The 20,109-nt window shown below is 48.1% G+C and overlaps 1 protein-coding gene across 1 annotated transcript; it reads right to left on the bottom strand.

Moving 5' to 3' along the window:
- Nucleotides 1–11,846: 11,846 nt before the first annotated feature.
- Nucleotides 11,847–13,741, bottom strand: CCL4 (chemokine (C-C motif) ligand 4). Its single transcript, XM_012648654.1, has 3 exons — nucleotides 13,469–13,741; nucleotides 12,798–12,912; nucleotides 11,847–12,226 (listed from the first exon to the last, which is right to left on the bottom strand). The coding sequence occupies exons 1-3, from the start codon at nucleotides 13,542–13,544 to the stop codon at nucleotides 12,139–12,141; spliced, it is 279 nt and encodes a 92-aa protein (XP_012504108.1). The 5' UTR covers nucleotides 13,545–13,741; the 3' UTR covers nucleotides 11,847–12,138.
- Nucleotides 13,742–20,109: the final 6,368 nt, after the last annotated feature.

Genomic DNA, 20,109 nt, shown 5'->3' with positions numbered 1-20,109 from the left:
CTTTCGTATTATTCCTATGTTCACTGGAGCCACACTTTGAATTTCCTTCAAGAACTTTCCCTTTGTATTCACAACTGTTTGGCACCAGAGGCCAAGTTTTTGGCTATCTTGGCTTTCTTGGCATGCCTTCCTCATTAAGGTTCATCATTTCTAACTTTGGATTTAAAGGGAAGATGTGTGACTCTTTCTTTCACTTGAACACCTAAAGGCCAATGTAGGATTATCACTTGGCCTAATTTCAGTATTGCTGTGTCTCAAGAAATAAGGAGGACTGAGGAGAAAGAGGGAGATAGAGGAACAGCCGGTCAGTGGAGCCGTCAGAACACCCACGTTTAGTAAGCTCACTGTCTTACATGGGCACAGTTCATGCTGCCCCAAAACAACTGCAATAGTAACTTCAAAGATCACTGGTCAGAGATCACCATAACAGATAATGGTAATGAAAAGTTTGAAATTCTGTGAGAATTACCAAAATACGACACAGAGACATGAAGTGAGCTCATGCTGTTGGAAAAATGCCACTGATAGACTTGCCTCATACCAGGTTGCCACAAACCCTCAACTTGTAACAAACACAGTATCTGTGAAGTGCAATCAAGCGAGGTGCTATAAAACGAGGTGCTATAAAATGAGGTGTGCCTGTGTTTGTTCTCTTAGCTGTTAAACCTAGGGTCAACCACAGGTGTGACCATCCTTCCTGGGAAAGGAGGTCAGCAGTTAGCAAGGCAACTCGACTTTTATCTTTGTGAGGTTACTCATAGCTTCTTTGGATATCCCCTGGAACCCCAAACAATGGGTATACAGATGGTGAAGCATCTTGGGGAGAAATCAGTGTGTTTGTGTTGGTGGGGGAGGGGTACTGCAGGCTGGAACAGAAGAGGACCAGGCACCACACGCAGAAGCTAGGCTAGAGAAAGGCTTTTTGATTGCGCTCTGTCCTCCCCTCACTTTGTCCCAGGAAGCCTGTGGCTGTAAGGAAGGCAGCAACGGTACCAGTCCTGTCCTGGTCCAAAGAATGAGATGACATCATCATGGGCTAGAGATGCAGCCATAGGAGCAGGCTGGTCTGCTGGAACCTCTGCCACTTCCCCATTCCCCAACCCTAAAGTTTGGCTAATTGAACAACCAAAGGGGACAGATCTTGAGAAGTAAGTAGATGTGCCCAGGACACAGGTACTGCCATGGTCAGTTTTGTGGGCCAAGTTGGCTGCAGTCCTCAGCTATTCAAACACTAATCTAGGTGTTGCTGTGAAGGTGTGTTGTGAATGCGATTAAAGCCCCTCATCCCTGGCTTTAAGTGAAGGAGGTCATCCCGGACAATTCGCGTGGGACGGAGTCAATCAGTTGAGAGGCCTTAAGAGCCGAGCTGAGGCTTCCCTGGTGAAACAGAAATGCCACAGCTTCACCCTGCGCCTGAGGGTTCCCACCTGCCCTTCCTGACAGCCGCTGCGTGGACATCCAGCTTGCCTTGCCTGCCCCGCGGTCATGTAAGCCAATTCCGTGCACTCTTGGTATACATCCCCTGCTGGTTCTGTTTCTTTGGTGGAACCCTGACTGACACAGGCTCCTGGAGGTCCCCTGAGATACAAAGTCACCTGCTGAAGGCAAGGTGGTTGGCAGGTTGGGAGTAGACATGCCCAGGTTATAACATCACTCTGTTCTGTGGTATGTATGCCCCGTCCCCCTTCAAAATCACCAGGAAGGGCACAAGTAAGGACCTAACTTGTTTTAGCTCTTCCCCTAAATTATACTTGAGCAGCCACAGAAGCTGATATCTCCAGGGAAATACAAGCTCCCAGGGGAAAAACAAACCCAAGATATCTGAGGATGGTAACTGATGTAAAAGAAAGATACCAACTTAACGATACATTCTAGATGAAACAGATTGAATGAACCAAATAGGGAATGGTATAGGACATTGGATTATAAGATGTGCTACATGAGAAGCAAGTGTTAGGACAGAAACAGCAGTTATGGGAGACCAAAGCCCAGCAGCTAAGCGGGGGATCTGAGTGGAAAGGCAGCAGAAGTGGACAGATCTCTGCAAGACGGAGCTTGGAGCGGCCGGCCCAGACTGTCAGTTTGGCAGGGCTTCTCTGGGAGACCTCTGGCCCGGTCAAAGTCTAAGTCAAAGGCTCCACCCTGGAGTGCAGTGTCTGATGTTTATAGGTCAAGCCTGAGATCAATTGTCTCCTGGTTGGATTTTCCCCTAAGAAGTAAGTAAGGGCTTACTTATCCAAGACTGATCTCTGTCTGCTGACCTGCTCCATGTAAAGCACCCATTCTGACAGCTTCAGGCAATCAACCCAGGCCAGGGCTGGGACCTCAGCCAGAAAATAAGGCCAGCAGAGGGGCGGTGGTGCCTCCCAGCCATCAATGCCAAGCTGGAAGAACAGGGCCTCAGTTCCTGGGGGTGTTGCTATTGCATCCTAACTCCTAATCGCTCGAGGGCAGGAGTTGGCGCCTCCAACTCAGGCCTCTTAGAGCGCCACATCCTGAGGGTCAGGGTCTCCTGGAGGTCAGTGCGCTGCCTTAGCATGGGCCATCCCCACATCCGCTCCTGCTCCTTCTGAGTCTTCCCCTGATAAAGGCGGCTCCAGCAGGCCTGCTCTGTGCAGCACGCTCATTTAGTTTTGTTTGCTTCACCAAAATTATGTTCCCAAAATGCCCAAGAAAATATTCTTATGCCCTTTGCCCAATCTGGAGATATAGACATGGAAGGAGGAAAGGAATCAGGTAGGAGGACCTAGTCTCCGACCCGCTGGTATCTGATTGCCTGTATTCGTAGGCCTCCCTGCAGGGCAAATGGGCTGTCCTGCTAGGCCAGAGGGTGCATGGAACGTCTACACGGGGAGAATGACTCAGCTTGAATAATGCCATAGATACGGCTTATTTTGAACACGAGGTTTTTAGAAAGTGGTCACCCCATCACTATGGATATTCATCTTCTAGGGCTGTAATTCCATGGATAGACAGTAGCCAGGAATGGATTGTGGGAGAGTCTTGCTGTGACACCAAGTGTGGGATTCATGGATTCATGAGAAACTTTCTGGCACTGTCAGCAGGGATGCTTGTAACCGTCCGTCCACCTTTCCAACACACAAAATTTGATCATGACGTTTCCTCTGCTTAGAACCTCCAGCAGTTTACCAGACAAACACTGTAGTAGGCAGCTGACTGCTCTTTGGACCCCGGCTTGGATGTGCCTCTGCTGTGCCCCTGAGACCCTGCAACAGCTACCCATGGCAATCGCTGCCCTTCTGCAGAGAGGGCTCACATTTCTCCCATGAATGAACTGCCCTTCCACGTCTGGCCAAGTTTATGCTCCCTTTAATCTCTTCCTTAATTCTTCTCCACTCTCCGACAACTTTCCCAGCTTCCCCAGGCAAAGCCCATGATTCTTCTCTTTGCTCCCGCAGAACGTAGTAGAAATCTGTACAAAGCACAGGGTCGTAATCTATAACAGGTCTGTTTCCCCAACCTGGTTATCTTTCCCTTTTAATCTCAGCTCCAGCACACCGCCTTCCTGGCACAGGACGGACCCCCAAAATTGGGGTTCCCTTTCCTTCCCTTCTTCCTCCCAGGATCACCCATTTTCCAGGAAGAGTTAAGCCCCCTTCGTGGGGGAGGGGAAAGAGGGTGAGAAACCCTTGGTTAATAATGACCGTGGGAATCCAGGGTCGAGGCTCATTTGAGACACTCAGGGCTGTCTTTGGACAGGGCTTCCCTTCTGGGGGCAGGGCTTAGATACTGCAGCCAGGTGTCCTTCTGATCTCCAGCCCCTTTCTCTGAGAGTGAGCCAGACTCCTGCTTGCGGTGCACAAGGGGGCCTCAGTCTGCCGCAGCCAAGTCCCCTGGGAGCTTGTCCATCCCCTTGGACAGCTCTTGAGGGGTTTATGACCACACCCACTACTGCAGCATATCATTCCCTAGGGACACCATGCATCTCCTGAGCACTTTGCAAGACAAACCCCACAAGTCCCTTAGGGCATTTCCAGCCACTCCAGGTCTTTGTGCTCTGAAATACACAATGGTCTTTGTGGAGCCTGGAGCGGTCACTAGGACAGGGATGCGAGGGCCCTCAGGGCTGGCAGGACTCCAGCCTCTCCTCCCTCAGCTTCATTAGCCCGGCTCTTCTCGTAGGCTCCCATTTGCACAGCCTGGCCCTCCGGAGAATTTTCTCCCTATTCCGAAGTCTGTGGAGTCTCAGCACTGTCATAACCCTCTTCTTTCCACCTCATAAGAAGATATTATAAAAGCTCTGGCCACAGACAGCCATCTCCCTGCCCGCACATACCCTGTGTTCACCCCGGAGCTACAACCCCTTGGAGTCCCACATCCAGGGCACATGTCCTAACTAGAGGAGTGACCCTACTCTCTCCCACCAGTTTCCATCAGACCCACCCACTCTATTAAGAGGGATGGGAAACGCAGGGTGATCGCTCCTGTGGGTCAGAGGAAAGGGGTCGGACGGATGCCGCGGGCACACTGCCTGCCCCTGCGCCAGACTGTTCCCAGGTCTAGGGCTGGGTTTGTAGCCTTCTCTGCGCCCATCACTGCCAAAAGGAGGCCATCGCCATCCCCACGGTGATAAAAGCCACCAAAAGGAAGACCGTGTGCCTGTCTTCATGCTGGTGTTTGCTGTGCTGCCCACACAGGGAACAATCTGTACCCTTGGTGTCACCAGAAAGGAGGGTGGGGGGAGGCAGTGGGGCAGGAAGTATATCCAAATGCGAGCTCTCTGGGGAGTGCCGCCAGGTGCTCTGATCCTCTGTTCTATTTTACAATGGGCTTCTCTCTAACCACAGTCGTGTTTCTTGTAGATGCAAGGCCAAACAGACATTCAGAAACACATTTTAGTGCTTTGTTCATTGTTACACATCCCAACTTGGCACGGGTTTTCCTAGTGCCTACACAGAGTAACCTTCTGGAAGGCCATCCATATTAACAGTTTGCTGTGTGTTTTTCTAAGGCCTCTTCCTATGCTTTTACAGGCAAATGTGCGTATATACAAATATATAGTTTTCGCAGAAATGAAGTTATGTGCATTATATGCAGCATTGGCTTCCTCTTTCTTACCTCCTCTCTTCAAATCTAAAGCCACCTCGGAACTGGGGGCTGGTGTCTAGGACTCTCCGTGGCTGGACACGGTGGCACTTGTGCCCGACGCAGGCCTGTGTCCTGTGGCCGGGGCTGAAGCTCCCTGAAGGCTCGGAGCTGCTAACTCTGGTCTTTTTCTTCGCTCGGGTCTCTGGAAGCTACAGTTTCATTTCCTTTCTCAGTGACCTATTCGCTCCTCACATTGCGCTTTTGCTTCTTTCATTCGATTGATGTGTTGGCTCAGGTCGCAGGAGAACGTCCTCTCCAGGTCGGTCTGGCTCTTCTGAAACTGGAGGACATCCTGCTGCCACTTGCCATAGTTCCTATGCAGGGCCATTAACTGTCGTGCAGGACTCTGATGCACCTGTCACCTGTGGTGACATTAGTCCCTAAAACCACCTTTTCATGCTGGGACGGCTTGTCGATACTCTCCAGCTGGGAGTTGTGGCTGGACTGGATTTTGCTGAGCTGCCCTTGTCATTTTTCCAGCTCTCCCTGGAACTCGTTTTTGTCCAGCTGCATGGTGCCTCCCTCTGAGGCCACGCTGCTGCCTTCCAGCTCCTGAGCCATGTCTGCAGAGCCCTGCTCCAAGGAGACGATGACACAGGCCACCATGGTAGCTCGCACGATGGGTGGGGACTTCATGCCACAAAACTCGTTTCCCAATCCCATCATCTCAAAATTAGGGCTGAGAATCTCCCAATAGTCTGAGATTTAAATAATCATTTCTGTAAACAGCATAGCAAATATTAGGTGCTTCCACATCACATCGGAAAAATTACATTTCTCATTATTCCCCAGAGAAGCCTTTTTGATTTGATTCCTAACAAGAGAAGATTTTTTCCCCTTTGACAGAATTACTGATGACACCCATAAAAGTGTTTCTTCGGCAAAGCAGGAAACCCATTCTGCAGGTGAATGTGAATTCCCCCTATGGAAGCCACAACTGGTGTCACTGTCCAGACAAGGCTCTGGCAGCAGAAATGTCCTCAGTCCCCAACTTTCTTACACTCACTACCATTCCCCTGTTTTGCCGGCAACCAATTATAATCTATATTCACTGCCTTCAGGGAACGGTAAATACAGTTAAAAGAAAAAACAAAAAACAAGTCAATTGAGTTCCTCAGCATGTTTTTCTTAGAACTCATAACAGACATGATAGTTCTGAAAACACATTTCAAAATCTGGTCTTTTTGCGAGAAAAGGATTTAAGCTGGGAGGGGCCGGGTATTCCTAAGGTTAAGACCCCAAAGAAACTGGGAATGGGGTCGATATTGTTAATAATATATGTATTTTTAAAATTCACGATGATTTTGAGAGCTAGTTTCCCGTACATTGAGAGAAAATCGGATAGACACTGGCAGGAGAATAAAGTGAAATCTGAGAGCCAGCAAGTTAGACATCTGAGAATGGCCCTGCTAGGGCTTCATCAGCCCTGCCGCGGAAGACAGTGGACTACAGGCACAGGGGAGCAGGAGGGACGTGTGCACAGGAAGACCACCCATCTTTCCAAGAAGCCCCAGGCCTGGTGGGCTCAGAGGAGCTTAGGCTAGGACACACACGATGGAGCCACAGCCCTGATCTAGGAGGCCATGGCAGGACCCAACAGCGGGGCTGATGCCCAGTGACCAGAGGGACTGTGATGCACCTCGTCAGATGCCAGCAGGGGTCAGCGGACAACATGAGCAAGACTCCTGTTGTCCCCTGACAGCCCAATCACACAGCAGCCTCCAGAACACAGAGAGACCCTGGGAAGACTGGGAGAAGGAACATAGAGGAAGGATGGGAGACAGAGGATTCACAACTGGAGAAAAACATCAAGAAGCAACTATGTTTACCTCGTTAGCCACATTAAATTTTCTGCTACCAGAAGAAAATGGGACTGGAGAGCTCGGTCCAGTTATAGAAAAAAGAAAGTTACATCTTTGCACAACAAAGTTGGTGACTATGAAATGTACGAGCATCACATGAAATAAGCAGTCTTATGAAACTTACCAAGGATATTTCCAACAACCCATTGTTTAGGGGATTGAGAAAAGGGGAGAGAAAGTGGCATTTTCCAATCTTAAGAAAGTGTTTTATGTCCGAATTACATCTATCCCAGGGCACAACTGCCAAGAGCTTTGTAAGTCTAGGCCTGTAGAAGGAGAGGTTTAAAGCACCTTCAGGACAAAGGCTAGAAACCCAAGGCCCCAATGGTTTGGGCAATCCTAACTATTGCTTTTGTTGTTCCATTTCCTGACACTTTTAAAAGGCTGTTGAAGCTCTGAACAAATTCATAAAAGAGTGGCACAGTCATTCATCGCTTCCAGGGAAGGGAACTGGATACTTGGGTGGCAGAGCTAGGAAGTAGCCTTACTTTTTGGTTGGATGTCTTTTTGTGTCTTTTGAATTTGATATAATGTTCACTGTTACCTGTTTGAAAATTATTGATTTTAAGACCATTAAGTGCATGATGATAAACTCCTAGTGAGTCCAATGATCGGTTAGGGACTTAAATCCCCAGACTTCATCTTGAATCACAGATACAGCAGCCTCCCGCCTGGAAGATGCAGGGATTCACTCTTTTCAAGAAATAAAGCGGGAGAAGAAGACAAGCTCTTCCAACCTCCCAAATCGAGAAGACATAGAAAGGCAGGACGGAAGGGAGCGAGGTTTACAATTTTAAGGTAGACATAGGTGAGAAGGTTATAGAATGAAGAGCGAATACAAATCAAATTGGCCTGCAGAGATTACAAATGAAAAGGATAAAATGAAGCCAGTGTCCCCACACTGTGGATCTACCTCTTGATCCCTTGGAGCCTCAGTTTTCTCATCTTTAAAATGGGAATAATGATAGCTACCTGAGTTTTTGCAAGGATTAAAGAAGACTGTACATGAAACTCAAGCAACATAGCATCTGGTACATTAAGGAACTTGGTAAATACTGATAGCCTTCTCCTTCCAGCCCCTAACAGAAAGAAGAGAAGACCCCTTAAGGAGATGAATAAGAAGTCATTGTACTAATGTCTCCTTGAGGAGCCCGGGAGCACAGGGTCCTGAGATTTAGAAGGAAATAATGCAGCCTAAAGAAATGATTTCCCTCTGGCTGTGCTGTTCCCCTGTTGGGAGTGTTTCCATAGAAGGGGGAAATCCTTCAACCATCCTGTTAGGATCAAGCCTGTCTTCCCTGAAAATTTTTTTTATTTTCTTTTTTTTTTCTGATTGTGTATATTTTCTACACGAAGATACAGTCATCCCTCAGTATCTTCAGGGGATTAGTTTCAGGCCCCCCATGGATACCAAAATCCACAGATGCTCAAGTCCCCACAATCAAATGGGCCATATTTGCATATAACCTATGTACATCCTCCCATATACTTTAAATCATCTCTAGATTACTTATAATACCTAATACAATGTAAATGCTATGTACATAATTGTTATACCATATTATTTTTTGTTTGCGTTATTTTTTATTGTTGCACTGTTATTTTTTATTATTTTTTCATTTCCCCAAATATTTTCCATCTGTGGCTGGTTGAATCTGTGGATGTGGAACCCATGGATACAGAGGAACTTACTGTATCTAAAAATGAAACTATTTAAAAAGTAAAAAAATGCAATCACAATTTTGTCTCTCAATTCCCACATCTTTTCCCATTTTCCTGTCTGCTAAACTCAGTGGGAACCCAAGAGGAGAGGAGCTTGGAAGAGAGAACAGGTGGGGACAAGTGCTCGGGTCTGTGAAGGGTGAATGTGGACGGCAGCTCAGGACCGGCACGTGGTCAAGGCCTCGGCCACCAGGAAGAACTGTGGGTTTTTTCACCACCCTCAGCTCAACTCGCTTCCTTGATCCCGGGCTTGGCATGCTTGACCTTGGCTGTTGACCTCCTAGGAGGAAAATGCCCACATCGATGGGAGTGTTATGGAAGGTTCTGGATTGAGGTGGGGTGGGGGGAGGACAGAAAGTCTGTATGAACCGGTACATGAGGAAACAGGTTCCTCTCACCTGGAGAGTGAAATGGGGGAGGCAGTTGCTGCACGAGAGTAGAAAAACAGCCCTGGGATCTAGACGTTACTCCATAAACCGTAGTCCCCTTTGCCTGTCATCTACTCTGGCTCTGGTCCTCACCCAGAAACCTGGAGAAACCTCAGCTGGAAAGTCAAGTAAGCAGAGACCAGTTGTCTGGCCCCAGGATAAAAAAGGGAAGTTGTATGAAAAGAGAGAGAGGAAAAAACAAAGTCTCATGTTATGCAACAGGTGAAGTCCCACATTGCCCCACGCCGAGGATTCCATGCTGTCGTTTGTAACTCTGGGTGAAGCATTTCTTCATGAGGCCATGCAGGCCTCCCGCGGCCTTCCTGGAGAGCTGCTTCCTGGAACTGAGCCCTTCCCTTTGGATTTGCTGAGGGGCAGGAGGCCTGGGGAGAGGGTTCCATGGTGAGGGAGGAGACCCAGGTTCTTGCCCTAACCTTGTCCTCTCACCAATAACCAAACGGACACAGGTCATGGCTCCGCTCTGCACTGCATCTGACAAGTGAGAGGATGGGCTCTTTTCCAGATAGGAACCCAAGACCCCTCAGAGAACCACAGAAGTGTCGAGAAGAGGCACACTTCCTGTGGGTCCTGTTCCTGGCTAGCACCTCAGCCTGCGCCCTCCACTGCTGAAGCAGAACCTCCTCTTGCAGCGCCTCTCCTCACTGCAGCCCATCTCCCAGGAACGTGTCCACCTCACCCTGGGTTTCTCCTGCAAGGAAGTTTGGCTCACGCTCTAGAATGTTCCATTCCCTTCTGCGCTAAGCTGTAGGGGGTCACTATCAGTGACTGTTCAGTTGGTGGTTGTGTTAGTTTCCTATTGCTCCTGTGACAAGCCACCACAAAGTCGGTGTCTTGAAACAGCACACGTTTACTCTCTTACAGTTCTGGAGGCCAGTTTCGCTGGGCTGCACTCCCTCTGAGGCTCTAGGAAAGGAACCATTCCCTGGCCTTTGCCGGCGTCCAGGGCTGCCCTCGAGCGCCTCTTGGTTCGTGGCCTCTGCCTCCTTCTTCAAAGCCAGCAGCACAGCATCTTGCTTTGGTTGCCACATCGCTGCCTTCTCTTCTGTCGTCAAATCTCCCTCTGCCTCACCTTCTAAGGCCACTCACCGCCTGCCCACACAGCCCAGGGTAATCTCTCCATCTCAAGATCCTTAAGGGACACATCGGCAAAGTCCTTTTTTCCAGATAAGGTAACATTCACAGGTTTGGGGGGTTATAATGTGGGCATCTGGGGGCCATTATTCAGCTACTACAATGAACTTACCTTGTCTAGGGCCTGAGGACCAGGCATTCTCTCTCCCATCCCACCCCATCCCATCCCCTCGGAAGAGCATTGCGTATCTTTCTCCCAATCCACACTTTAACCTTCCAGGCCACCCCAACTCCCCCTCCCTTCTCTTTCTTTAAGCCCTGAGAACATCCCAGCACAGCTCCATCAATGGAACTTTCTGCAGTGATGGACGGTTCTGTATCTGTGCCACGCAACAGGGTAGACACAAGGCACATGTGGCTAGCGTGGCTCAGGAACTGAATTTTAGATTTTATTTAATTTTAATCAGATTTAATTGACATTTAAATAGCCACTCCGGCCAGTGGCTAACATATTGGACAGTGCAAATCTAGGCAGACGAAAGCAGAAGGTAAGGCCAGGCAGGCTCTTTGCTGCTAGTCTCTCCTCACGCCTGTTTTGGATCAGCTCTGCCCCAGCCTCCTCCTCTCAGTCCTTCTAGAATCTGAACGAGGTTTCTACCAGGGCTGGGATGATGGGGTGGCTACGAGCAGGATAGGAAGGGCATTCTGTCTGTTGGCCCCAGAGAGATGCAAGGCCCCAATTCTGCTTTTGCTAAGGACTAAGAATATTCAAACAATCTTCAAGGTAGTCTCTGCTTATCCTTCTTACCCAGTAGGTCCCCTTTTGGGGATAGAAGGGTTATTAAGCTGATGTGACTTTTGGTTACTCCTGCAACATTTCCAAACCCAACCAGACATCGCATCCTTCCATCCTGATGGTAACACCTCACATTTGCTTTGGGCTTTAGAGTACCGATCCATTATCTAACCAACCTGGTCCTTATAACAGCCCCTATAGAAGCTGTGCCTGTTGTAAGTAAAAAGGCCGAAGCTCAGAGAGGGGAGGGGAGAATCTTCCAGGTGCTTGGCCCCATGATGGGTCCTTTACACATCACCTCACAACAGCCCTTCAAAGTGATTAATATTATCCCCCTTTTACAGGTATAAAAATTGAGGTCCAGTAAGGCAAGATGACTGTCCTACTGTCCTGTTGCTAATAAGATGATGAAGTCACTTTTCTGACTCTGGACTACTTCCGCTCCCCCATCCCGTGCTGTTTCCTTTGTTTACCACTTGCCATGAGATGTCGAAACGCTAACCCTTCACAGCCCAGTTATCCTCTCAGACCATCCCCCCATGGAGCTCCCCAAGTAGACCCACAAGCCTCAGCGAGTCACCTCACCTCTCTGTGCCTGTTTCCTCGTGTGTGAAATTAGAGGCAACAGTCCCTGCTTCGCGAATGTTAAAATCCTTGTTGGAAGTGTTAAGTAGGATCACGAGAGGGTTTAGCCCAAGCATGTATTAAGGACTCAGCAATTTTTCCTTCCTATTGTTTTTGGAAACTGTAGTTTGTCCCTCCTAATGGCACCAGGCAATTTCTTTCACCCTAAATTGAATGAAAATGACAAAGAAATGGTCTACCTTTGTTTAAAAAGTTTTATTATGAAAACACACGGAATCAACCGCATCATCCATGTATTCGCAATAGTAGAGAAACAGTGATGGTGGGCCGTCCCCACGGGGGACATATGTCCTTTGGCAAAACAAACATAAATAATGGAATAACACCCAATACAATAACATAGCACACGATAAAGATTAAATTAAGAGAAGGGACAGGAACCACTGAGAGGAATCGTGAGCGTGGAGAAGGTGCGTCTCACTGAGAAGCATCCAGGCTCGGGTGACCTTCCCTGAAGACTTCCTTCCCCTGAGCCCAGCGCAGCTCAGTTCAGCTCCAAGTCATCCACGTACTCCTGGACCCAGGGCTCACTGGGGTTGGCGCAGACCTGCCTGCCCCTTTTGGTCTGGAACCTGTAGATGAAGGAGTGAACAGATTAGAATCCCATGGGACCTTTGAGAGCATGTAGTACTACCCCTAGCCTGTGGCAGGCATCTTCCTCCGCTTGACTACAGAGGCTGGCATCCTTCCTGGGCTGGTACTGAAACCAGACTCCCTGGAACTTCCACCCACTGGATTTAGCTGTGGCCCTAGGGCTAGCTTAGATTAGGAACTGCTGGGTGTTGCAATCGACACAAATAGATCTCCCATTCCCTACTGACTCTAGAAATGACTTTCCCACGTGTTTTTCTAGCATGGTTTAAGAAATCGGCTCCTATCGCATGTGACTGTGTTGACTTTAGTTGGGTTCCTGGCCTCTGGATAACTTCTTTTCCAGGAACCCCCATCTTCTGCTTTGGCTGCCACCCAGCCACTTTCCCCCAGTCACTCAAAAAGTGACTTCACGACCTGTTTCCTTAGAGACCCCTGGGAGGGCTTCAGCCCTGAGAACGGACCTCCCACTGCTTGGTCGCCCCAAACGGGCTCCCCTTTTCCATCCCGCGCTGCCCCTTGCCTCCCAGGGCAGCCCAAGTTGATACTCACACCACGGCTGGCTTCGAGCAGAGGCTGCTGGTCTCGAAGTAATCCATCACGAAATTTCGAGGAAGCTTCCGCAGGGTGTAAGAGAAGCAGCAGGCGGTGGGAGGGTCTGAGCCCACTGGAAGGAAAGGCCGGGGTGAGGTGGCAGCTCTCCATGGGAGCTGTTCATTTTGGCTTCTAGTTATAAATATTCATCAAGCACTCCTGAGAACCTACCAGAACCCCAAATATTGTCCCTTGTATCCATTCCCACCTACCCTGAGTGGGAGTCTTATTCTGAATAGTGGATCCTCAAAGAAGAGCAAGAAAGAATTCTAGGGGATTGGAACTGGATTGAATCTCAGAACACATCTCACTCCCCTTCGTATTGCAGATGGGAAACCAGAGCTCAGAGGGAACAGGGGCTTACTTAAACGAGTCATTAGTGGCAGAGCCAACTCAACAGTCTCACTTCTAACCCATCCTTTTCCTCTACTGGTTGCTAATTCTTAAGAAAACAGGACAGGAACTTGAATGTTATTGACTAGCTATGAGACTTTACATTTAACAGCAAAATACTTGGAATTCTTCCCAGCTCCCTTTTGTCCCATCCCTAGATCCCACTAGCCCCAACTAGAAAAGTGGACTCTGCCTACATCTTGACTCTAGAGTAACAGCTGGAGGAGTCAACTTACTTGGTGCCGAGAGCGCTGGGGAGCAGAAGGCAGCCGCTAGCACGAGGAGAGAGAGAGCAGTCACGCAGAACTTCATGGTCTTGGTGGAGGAGAGGTTTCCCCAGAGCTGAGAGTGCAGAACTCAGGAGCTTCAGAACCCAGCTGTGTTCTGTGCTGATGCTGGGTTGGGACACTCTCTTTATAGGGACGCTATGGCCTAGGCTGAATGTGGGGGCACAGGAAGGTGAGTGGAATTTCCAGGGTAAAGATGATGTCACAGCACCTCTAAGGAAACTGAAGCTAGCTGAGAGTGAGGAGCTGCTCTCAGCTTCTCTTCCTCAGGGTGATGTCACCACAGAGAAAGATGAGGGAGATGGAGAGCTGCACGCTAGAGGGAAGTGGTACAACCAAAAGCAATAACCGAGACTGGGGAGAGGTTTGCAAACCCCAGAGGAAAAGATGAAGCGTTCACACCTACTAGAAGTGTCTCATAGACAAGAACCATTCTGCTCTTGGCGGATGGCACCTCCAGGCGCTGGAGGCTTTACGTCAGTCTTTCCAGGTTGGGCCACAAGCCTGACCCCAAAGAAGAAAGGGGGAGCCAGGACTCCCATGTCCCATTCCTGTGCCTCCTTCTGCTGGGCTGAGGGATTTGCATGCCCTGTATGCTTCCTTGGGCATAAAGAGTCCAGCACTGGACGTGCAGAGGGACCCAGGAGGGTGATTCAGAATTGTTTATAACTTCTTATTGGACATTTATTATGTGCCAGGCACTGGGAAAGCTGCCTTATACATATTATATCTAATCCTGCTATAACCCTGTGCAGGGGTGTGATTAATCCCATTTTACAGATAAGGCAACTGAGGATCAGAGAGCATTTCACCGATGAGCTCCATGCTGGTAAGGGGCACTGCCAAGATTTAAATTGAGATTAATCTGACTCTAAAGTCCATTTTATTTCCATGCTGTGGTCTCCAGAACAAACAGAGTATGGCCACACAGAGCACAACAAGGGCTATTCCACACACAGATTCATCTTAGGACTTCATTCAAGAAAAGGATTGGGTTAGTCTGTCCCAGAACAAGCAGGGGATGAAAAAGAAATAAAGATTTCAGGATATTTTATTGGACTGATAAGAAAGCAGGAGAAAGAAATCAGTAAGAATCCAGTCTGAAAGGTCCCAATAAGAATGTTCCTCTAGTATAAAAATGGAACTGGATACCTACCAATGAGTTTATCTATGTCACAGAAAAACTGTGCCATCCAAGCATGTGGGTGTTTCCCATCCAGTCCACAGGGAATGCCTTGGTTCATGCAAAGCCCTGGCTGGGGACCTGTATAGAAGGTGAAGCTTACGAAGGTCCGGAATACAGGGTGTGTGAAGTAGGGCAAATGGGGGAATGAGGATGATTGCAACTAGATCTCTACCCACCTGTAGCTCAACTACTATGACCTACCTGCTCACCCCTAATCCCGCATGGCTACCTGCTGTAATCTGAGAAAGCAAAAAGAAGTGCAAAACGAGGAAGCCAGAGTATCTGGGAGCCATAGGAGGAATCGGAGGAGCATCCTGGGGTACTTCAGGGTCATTAAATAAAGTCCAAGGTCATCCTATCTCAGCAGTACCCCCTTACCCCTGCCCCCAACACAAGCTGTACTTCCCTCCTTCCTCTGTTCTTTCAGTCCTCAACCTTTTCTTTCTATGGCTCTTGCTTCGAATGTTCTGACCTTCACCAAGACCCTCACCCCAGCTCTGATGTTCTGTGTTCCCTGATATCACATGTGCTAGTGTCTCTCATGGTCTCTCCTGGTTGATGTGGTTTCATCTTCACGCATCAAAGATCTTGCTTTAAGGGCAGGAGGATGTGTCTTGTGTTCCCTGGATCCACACAGACTTCATTATCCAGGGTATTTCAATTCAACCCAACTTACTATTCATCTGCTGTTTGTGAGGGTGGACAGAGCTGAATGAAGCCCCATCGCTGCCCTCAAGGAGTTCTTAGTCTAGTGATGGTGGGGGAATAAGCTAAGTGTCAGGTCTGAGGAGGAGACACAGTGTCGGGCACCCTGAGGATGGAGAAGGTCAGCCCTCAGCTGTAGGTGAATAGAGTTCCAAGGTAAGTCTAAGTCCCACTCGGTGCTCAGGAGGAGCCTCTGTCTCAATGAGTGGGCTGGGCTGCTCTTCACTCTGTGGGGGAGGTTAGGAAGATACCTGCTCTGGGACATGATGAAAATGATGATAGGTAACATGGGTGGTTATTCTGCACTGAGCCCCACAATGAGTTTGTCTGTTGACTTTTGCTTCCTAGTCTTGAATTGATCTTTGGCTTGTGGAGGTAAAATGTTTTGTTCATGAGGGTCCCAGTTATAACACTGTGTTTGCACCAGTGAAATTTCACACCAAGAGTAAAAGGGACTTGTATCAATTTGTTTAGCCAAATGACTTACCCCCAAGATTTATGCACTGATGGTGTTTCTAAGTAATAGCCAATAGAGAATGATAACAAATGATTTTCAAATACATGACAAAAAAGGCACTTATCTTTCCAGAGAAATTTCCCTGACCTCTCTCCTAAGTAGATTCTGCCCCCTCTTCTGTGCTCCTATAGCCTCCCAAGCTACTTCCATCATATCACCTATCTATTTATTTGCTTGTCTCTCCCACTAGAAAGTGAGCTCCTTGGTGCAAAAACTTTGGTATGCTTATCTCTGTGTATACAATAGGTGTGCAATAAATGTGTGTTTAATAAGTGCCCAGACTACCAGTTGGGTGGGAGGGGGTGTGATGGACTCAAGATGTGAACCCCTGTTTAGCCAAATGAGCAAACCAAGGAAGAATGAGGCAGGTGTTCTGACATTCCATCCGAAATGTGATTCCTTAGCCCTGGCAGGGTGGCAAGTCCCCTCCTCCTCCACCTTCCACCCACACGCCCAGTGGCTTTGTCATAATGGATGCTATTCTTGGACTCAACTCCTTCTAGCTCAGGGGTGTGAGAAGTGTCATCGAAGTTCAACCACGGTTCCAGGGAGCTGCACGTGCTTTTGAAGGGTCACCCCCTCACTCCCGAGCAGGGAAGCCCTTCATTTCCCCTCACTCGTGGTAATACAGAGGTTTCTCCCCTTCCACACCCTTGACCGCCACTGTTTTCACAGCTCCACTGTGGGCATCTTCACATCTGTCTTGTCACGTTGTTCTCAGCCTCTCCAGGCTTCAAGCAGGACCAGCAGCCACAGTTGTAAGGTGACCTTGCAAAGGTCCTGGTACTTATTCCCTCAGCATGTCCTCAGTCTGTGGTTTTACCTGACCCCAATCTGTCCCGCCATTGCACAGATTAGGAAAGCAACACCTATGGGAGTTAAAAGACCTGATCAAGGGCACCCAGGGCTTGTGTCAAGACCCAAGGTTTTCAACTCCCATTTCAGAGATCACCAGAGTCCCTTGACAGGTGTGACCTGTGAGATTACACACAGAGGGAATCTCTGATGGTAACAGACTCACAGAAGAGATTACAAACCAACGAGGAGCAGGAGACAGAGGTGGGCAATCTGGACATCCCGGCCTCTCCTAGGACAGTGCTGAGATTCATGGGTGTCGGGGAGACCACTGGGGTGGAGGCCAAGAGTGCGAGCCTCTCGGAGGGAAATGCCTGCAACTAGAGAATTCCTTGAAGGCAAATGTTGAGACTGGAAAGCCCAGGTGAGCTGGAACACAGGGTCATTTTGCTGAGATAAGAAACCAAGAAGAGGTTAATTCTGTGGTTTTGCCAATATGGTATTCAAGCCACTTTGGGGAAATGGGAGAAGTTGAATTGTGGGTTGAAGAAACAAGTACACAAGGATGCAGGGTGCAGGGTGCAGGGTTCTTCAGGATGGAATCTGTAGCCTGCCCCACTCTTCTCACACTGGAAATGGACCTTGGTCACCTGCCACCGCCTGCTCTTTGGCTGTCATGGGTGGAGGGCAGGGCCTTTGGCACGTTAAACTCGAGAGAAGGGTAAAGCCTCACCAGTATGGTGTGATCAAGAAACTCCCAGTATTCCTTATGAAGCCTCTTCCTTCAGACAATGCTTTCATACTGGTTTCTGGCCTCTGTCCACTCAGGTCACAGGGAATACTCCAGCGTGAAAAGAAAATAATTCAGCAAAGCTTTATGGAGTCCCTACTACGTGATGGGCCCCGTGTCAGATGTTGGGGGTATGTGCTTTAGATGGTGACAGTCAAGTGTCAAGAAAGGCTTCCAAAAAATGGGAGGCATGACTTTCTCTAAAATTTATATTAGTTTGTTTTTCTTTTATAGAAAATATACATGGTCATCACACAAAATTTAGAAAATATAGGGAGGTATAAATAAGAAAGCAAAAATTGCCCTATCATTCTGTGCCTCTTTCCATACTTACTATTGGTACTCAATATCCTTTCCTGAACAAGTATATCTTACTATTATTACTTAATATTCTTCCATGGCATTAAAAACTCAAAGATGATTTGCAACTGGAATGAACGTATGCATGATATTTCCATGTGTGGGTATGACAAAACTTGCATTTAGTCATTCTGCTATTTGGGCCAATCCACTAGGGTTGTCTTAACTTTTCTCTATTATAGAGTGAGCTGAGATTTGAAGGATGATTAGCCAGGCAAAGAATGTGGGGTGGGGTTATTCAGACAAAGAATAAGAGACCCACACTTTTTTTGGACATAAAATAGATTTCTTAAAATATTTCAATAGTAATAAAAATGGTAATAATGATAATAGTAGCTGGCATTTAACACAGCACTTACTATGAGCCAGTAGCATTCTAAGCCTTTCATAGATATTAATGTATTTAATCCTCACAGCAGCCCTCTGAGGTAGGTACTATTATTATCCCCTTTTACACATGGGGGAACCAAAGCACAGAGAGGTCAGTAACCTATGGAAGGACACACAGTTGGTGCACAACAGATTTGGAAATGAAACCAAGAAGTCTGGCTCTAGAGCACAAGTAAATCAGAAAAGGGAAATGTTTTGCATTATAAATTTATGTGAAAAGCTTAACTGCCAAAGATTGTTATTATGATGTCAAATGTCTTTCAGTTTTGCATTTTGCATGTCTTTGAACAGCAAAATCCATGGATTTCTCTCTTTTTCCTAGAATACTCGGGGAATTAGATGGTGGCTTTCCTTATTTGTTCTAAATATTACTCCCTGCAGCTGTCATGGGATATGCGCCTGCATACCGTGTTTTACTCTGCCCTGCGGTTTACAAGAAGGGGAAATCGTGCTTTGCCAAAATGACACCACATTCATCAAAAGAGGGAAGAGAGCTGCACTTTTAAGGAAACACAGGTAGTACAGGAAGGCTGAGTCTTGGTTTTTGAGGTGCGAACACGGCAGCAACCAGGCCAAAGAGGTAGGCAGGGGTCAGGTCACAGAGAAACTTCCATTTCATGCCAGAAATAATGCAAAATGTTTAATAGACAGAGACAGAGACTGATTTGAGATTTAACAAAATCACATTGATGCCATATGGTAGAATAGATTTTAAGAAAGGCAACACTGGAAGAATAAACAGTTGCCATGACCTTCCTATAGTTGTCAAGGTGAGAAACCGTAAGGGCCTGACCTAAGAGGGTGGCAATGGGAATGGCAAGGGGCAGGTGCACTTAATTTCGAATACAGGCTAGAGTTGGCGATTGGATAGATGTAGGAGGTAAGTGCGGGGAGAGGAGTCAAGAGCAACTTCCAGGTTTCTGGCTTGGAAGGTTGATAGGAAGGGGCACTTTTTATTGGGTAGAGAATCCGGACAGAGGGGCAAGGGGTACGGGCCAGGATCTAATCCAGTACCAAGACCTATGCCCTGATCTGCACACGCACAAGAAATGGCCAGAGAAAATGACGACAAGGACTTGAGACAGGAAACAAGGGGTTGGCTGCAGAAAGCAGGGGCTGCTGCCATGATCCACTGCATGTCTAGGATGCTAGAAGGAGGCTCCAGGGTGCTGTTTCTGCCTACACGAAAGGCGGGGCCACACCTGCTGCAAGCTGACCACGGGGACCACCTCTGAGAAAAGGAGCCCAAGGCTGGGCCAGACAAGGGCATCATTACCGGTAAGCCCATCCACGGGGCCCCTGCTGCCAAAGGAGGGAGCTGGGGGTGACACCTGGGAAGTGGAGCCACAGGGCCAGAAACTAGAAGGAAACCAGTGCAGCAGGGCCGGAGCAAGGGGAGCAGCACACAGCGGGGAGGGAAACCAATCGGGGTGAGAAAATGATGCCGAGAGGATATGCTGTTCCGCCAGATTGCCTGGACTCGGGGCTGGGATGCTCTGCTAGACTGAGATGGGGCCTCAAAGAGGCTGGAAGGAGCCAGAATGCTGGGACACAAACCGAGACCCTCCATGCTGGAAGACCCACAGTGTTGACTGCTACCTACTTTCTGTCACCACCACCTAAGAGATCTCCCAAAGATCAAGCCTGTGACACTGTGGGTGTTCTTATCCTTCCCTTCCCATTCGTATTTCAACTCTCCATAGTGAGACTTTAGATCTAATATATGTTGTTGGTCAAATCAGTGACTTATTCATTCACCAACTATATATGAAACTTCACTATGCATCAGGCCTTGTGGTTATTATTGGAGATACATTGGTAAATAACATAGACAATGAAATATAAAA

The sequence above is a fragment of the Propithecus coquereli genome, unplaced genomic scaffold (genome assembly GCF_000956105.1).
Source record: "Propithecus coquereli isolate 6110/MARCELLA unplaced genomic scaffold, Pcoq_1.0 Scaffold291, whole genome shotgun sequence".
NCBI lineage: Eukaryota > Metazoa > Chordata > Mammalia > Primates > Indriidae > Propithecus > Propithecus coquereli.
This window is presented reverse-complemented; position numbering and strand designations above follow the sequence as displayed.

Bases quoted from the DNA above. Each gene is read 5' to 3' on its own strand.
- CCL4 (XM_012648654.1), bottom strand. From the start codon at position 13,544: ATGAAGTTCTGCGTGACTGCTCTCTCTCTCCTCGTGCTAGCGGCTGCC. The intron at 12,913-13,468 runs GTAAGTTGACTC...CTTTCCTTCCAG, and splicing joins CCCAGCGCTCTCGGCACCAA to TGGGCTCAGACCCTCCCACC. The intron at 12,227-12,797 runs GTGAGTATCAAC...CTTCATCTACAG, and splicing joins TGCTCGAAGCCAGCCGTGGT to GTTCCAGACCAAAAGGGGCA.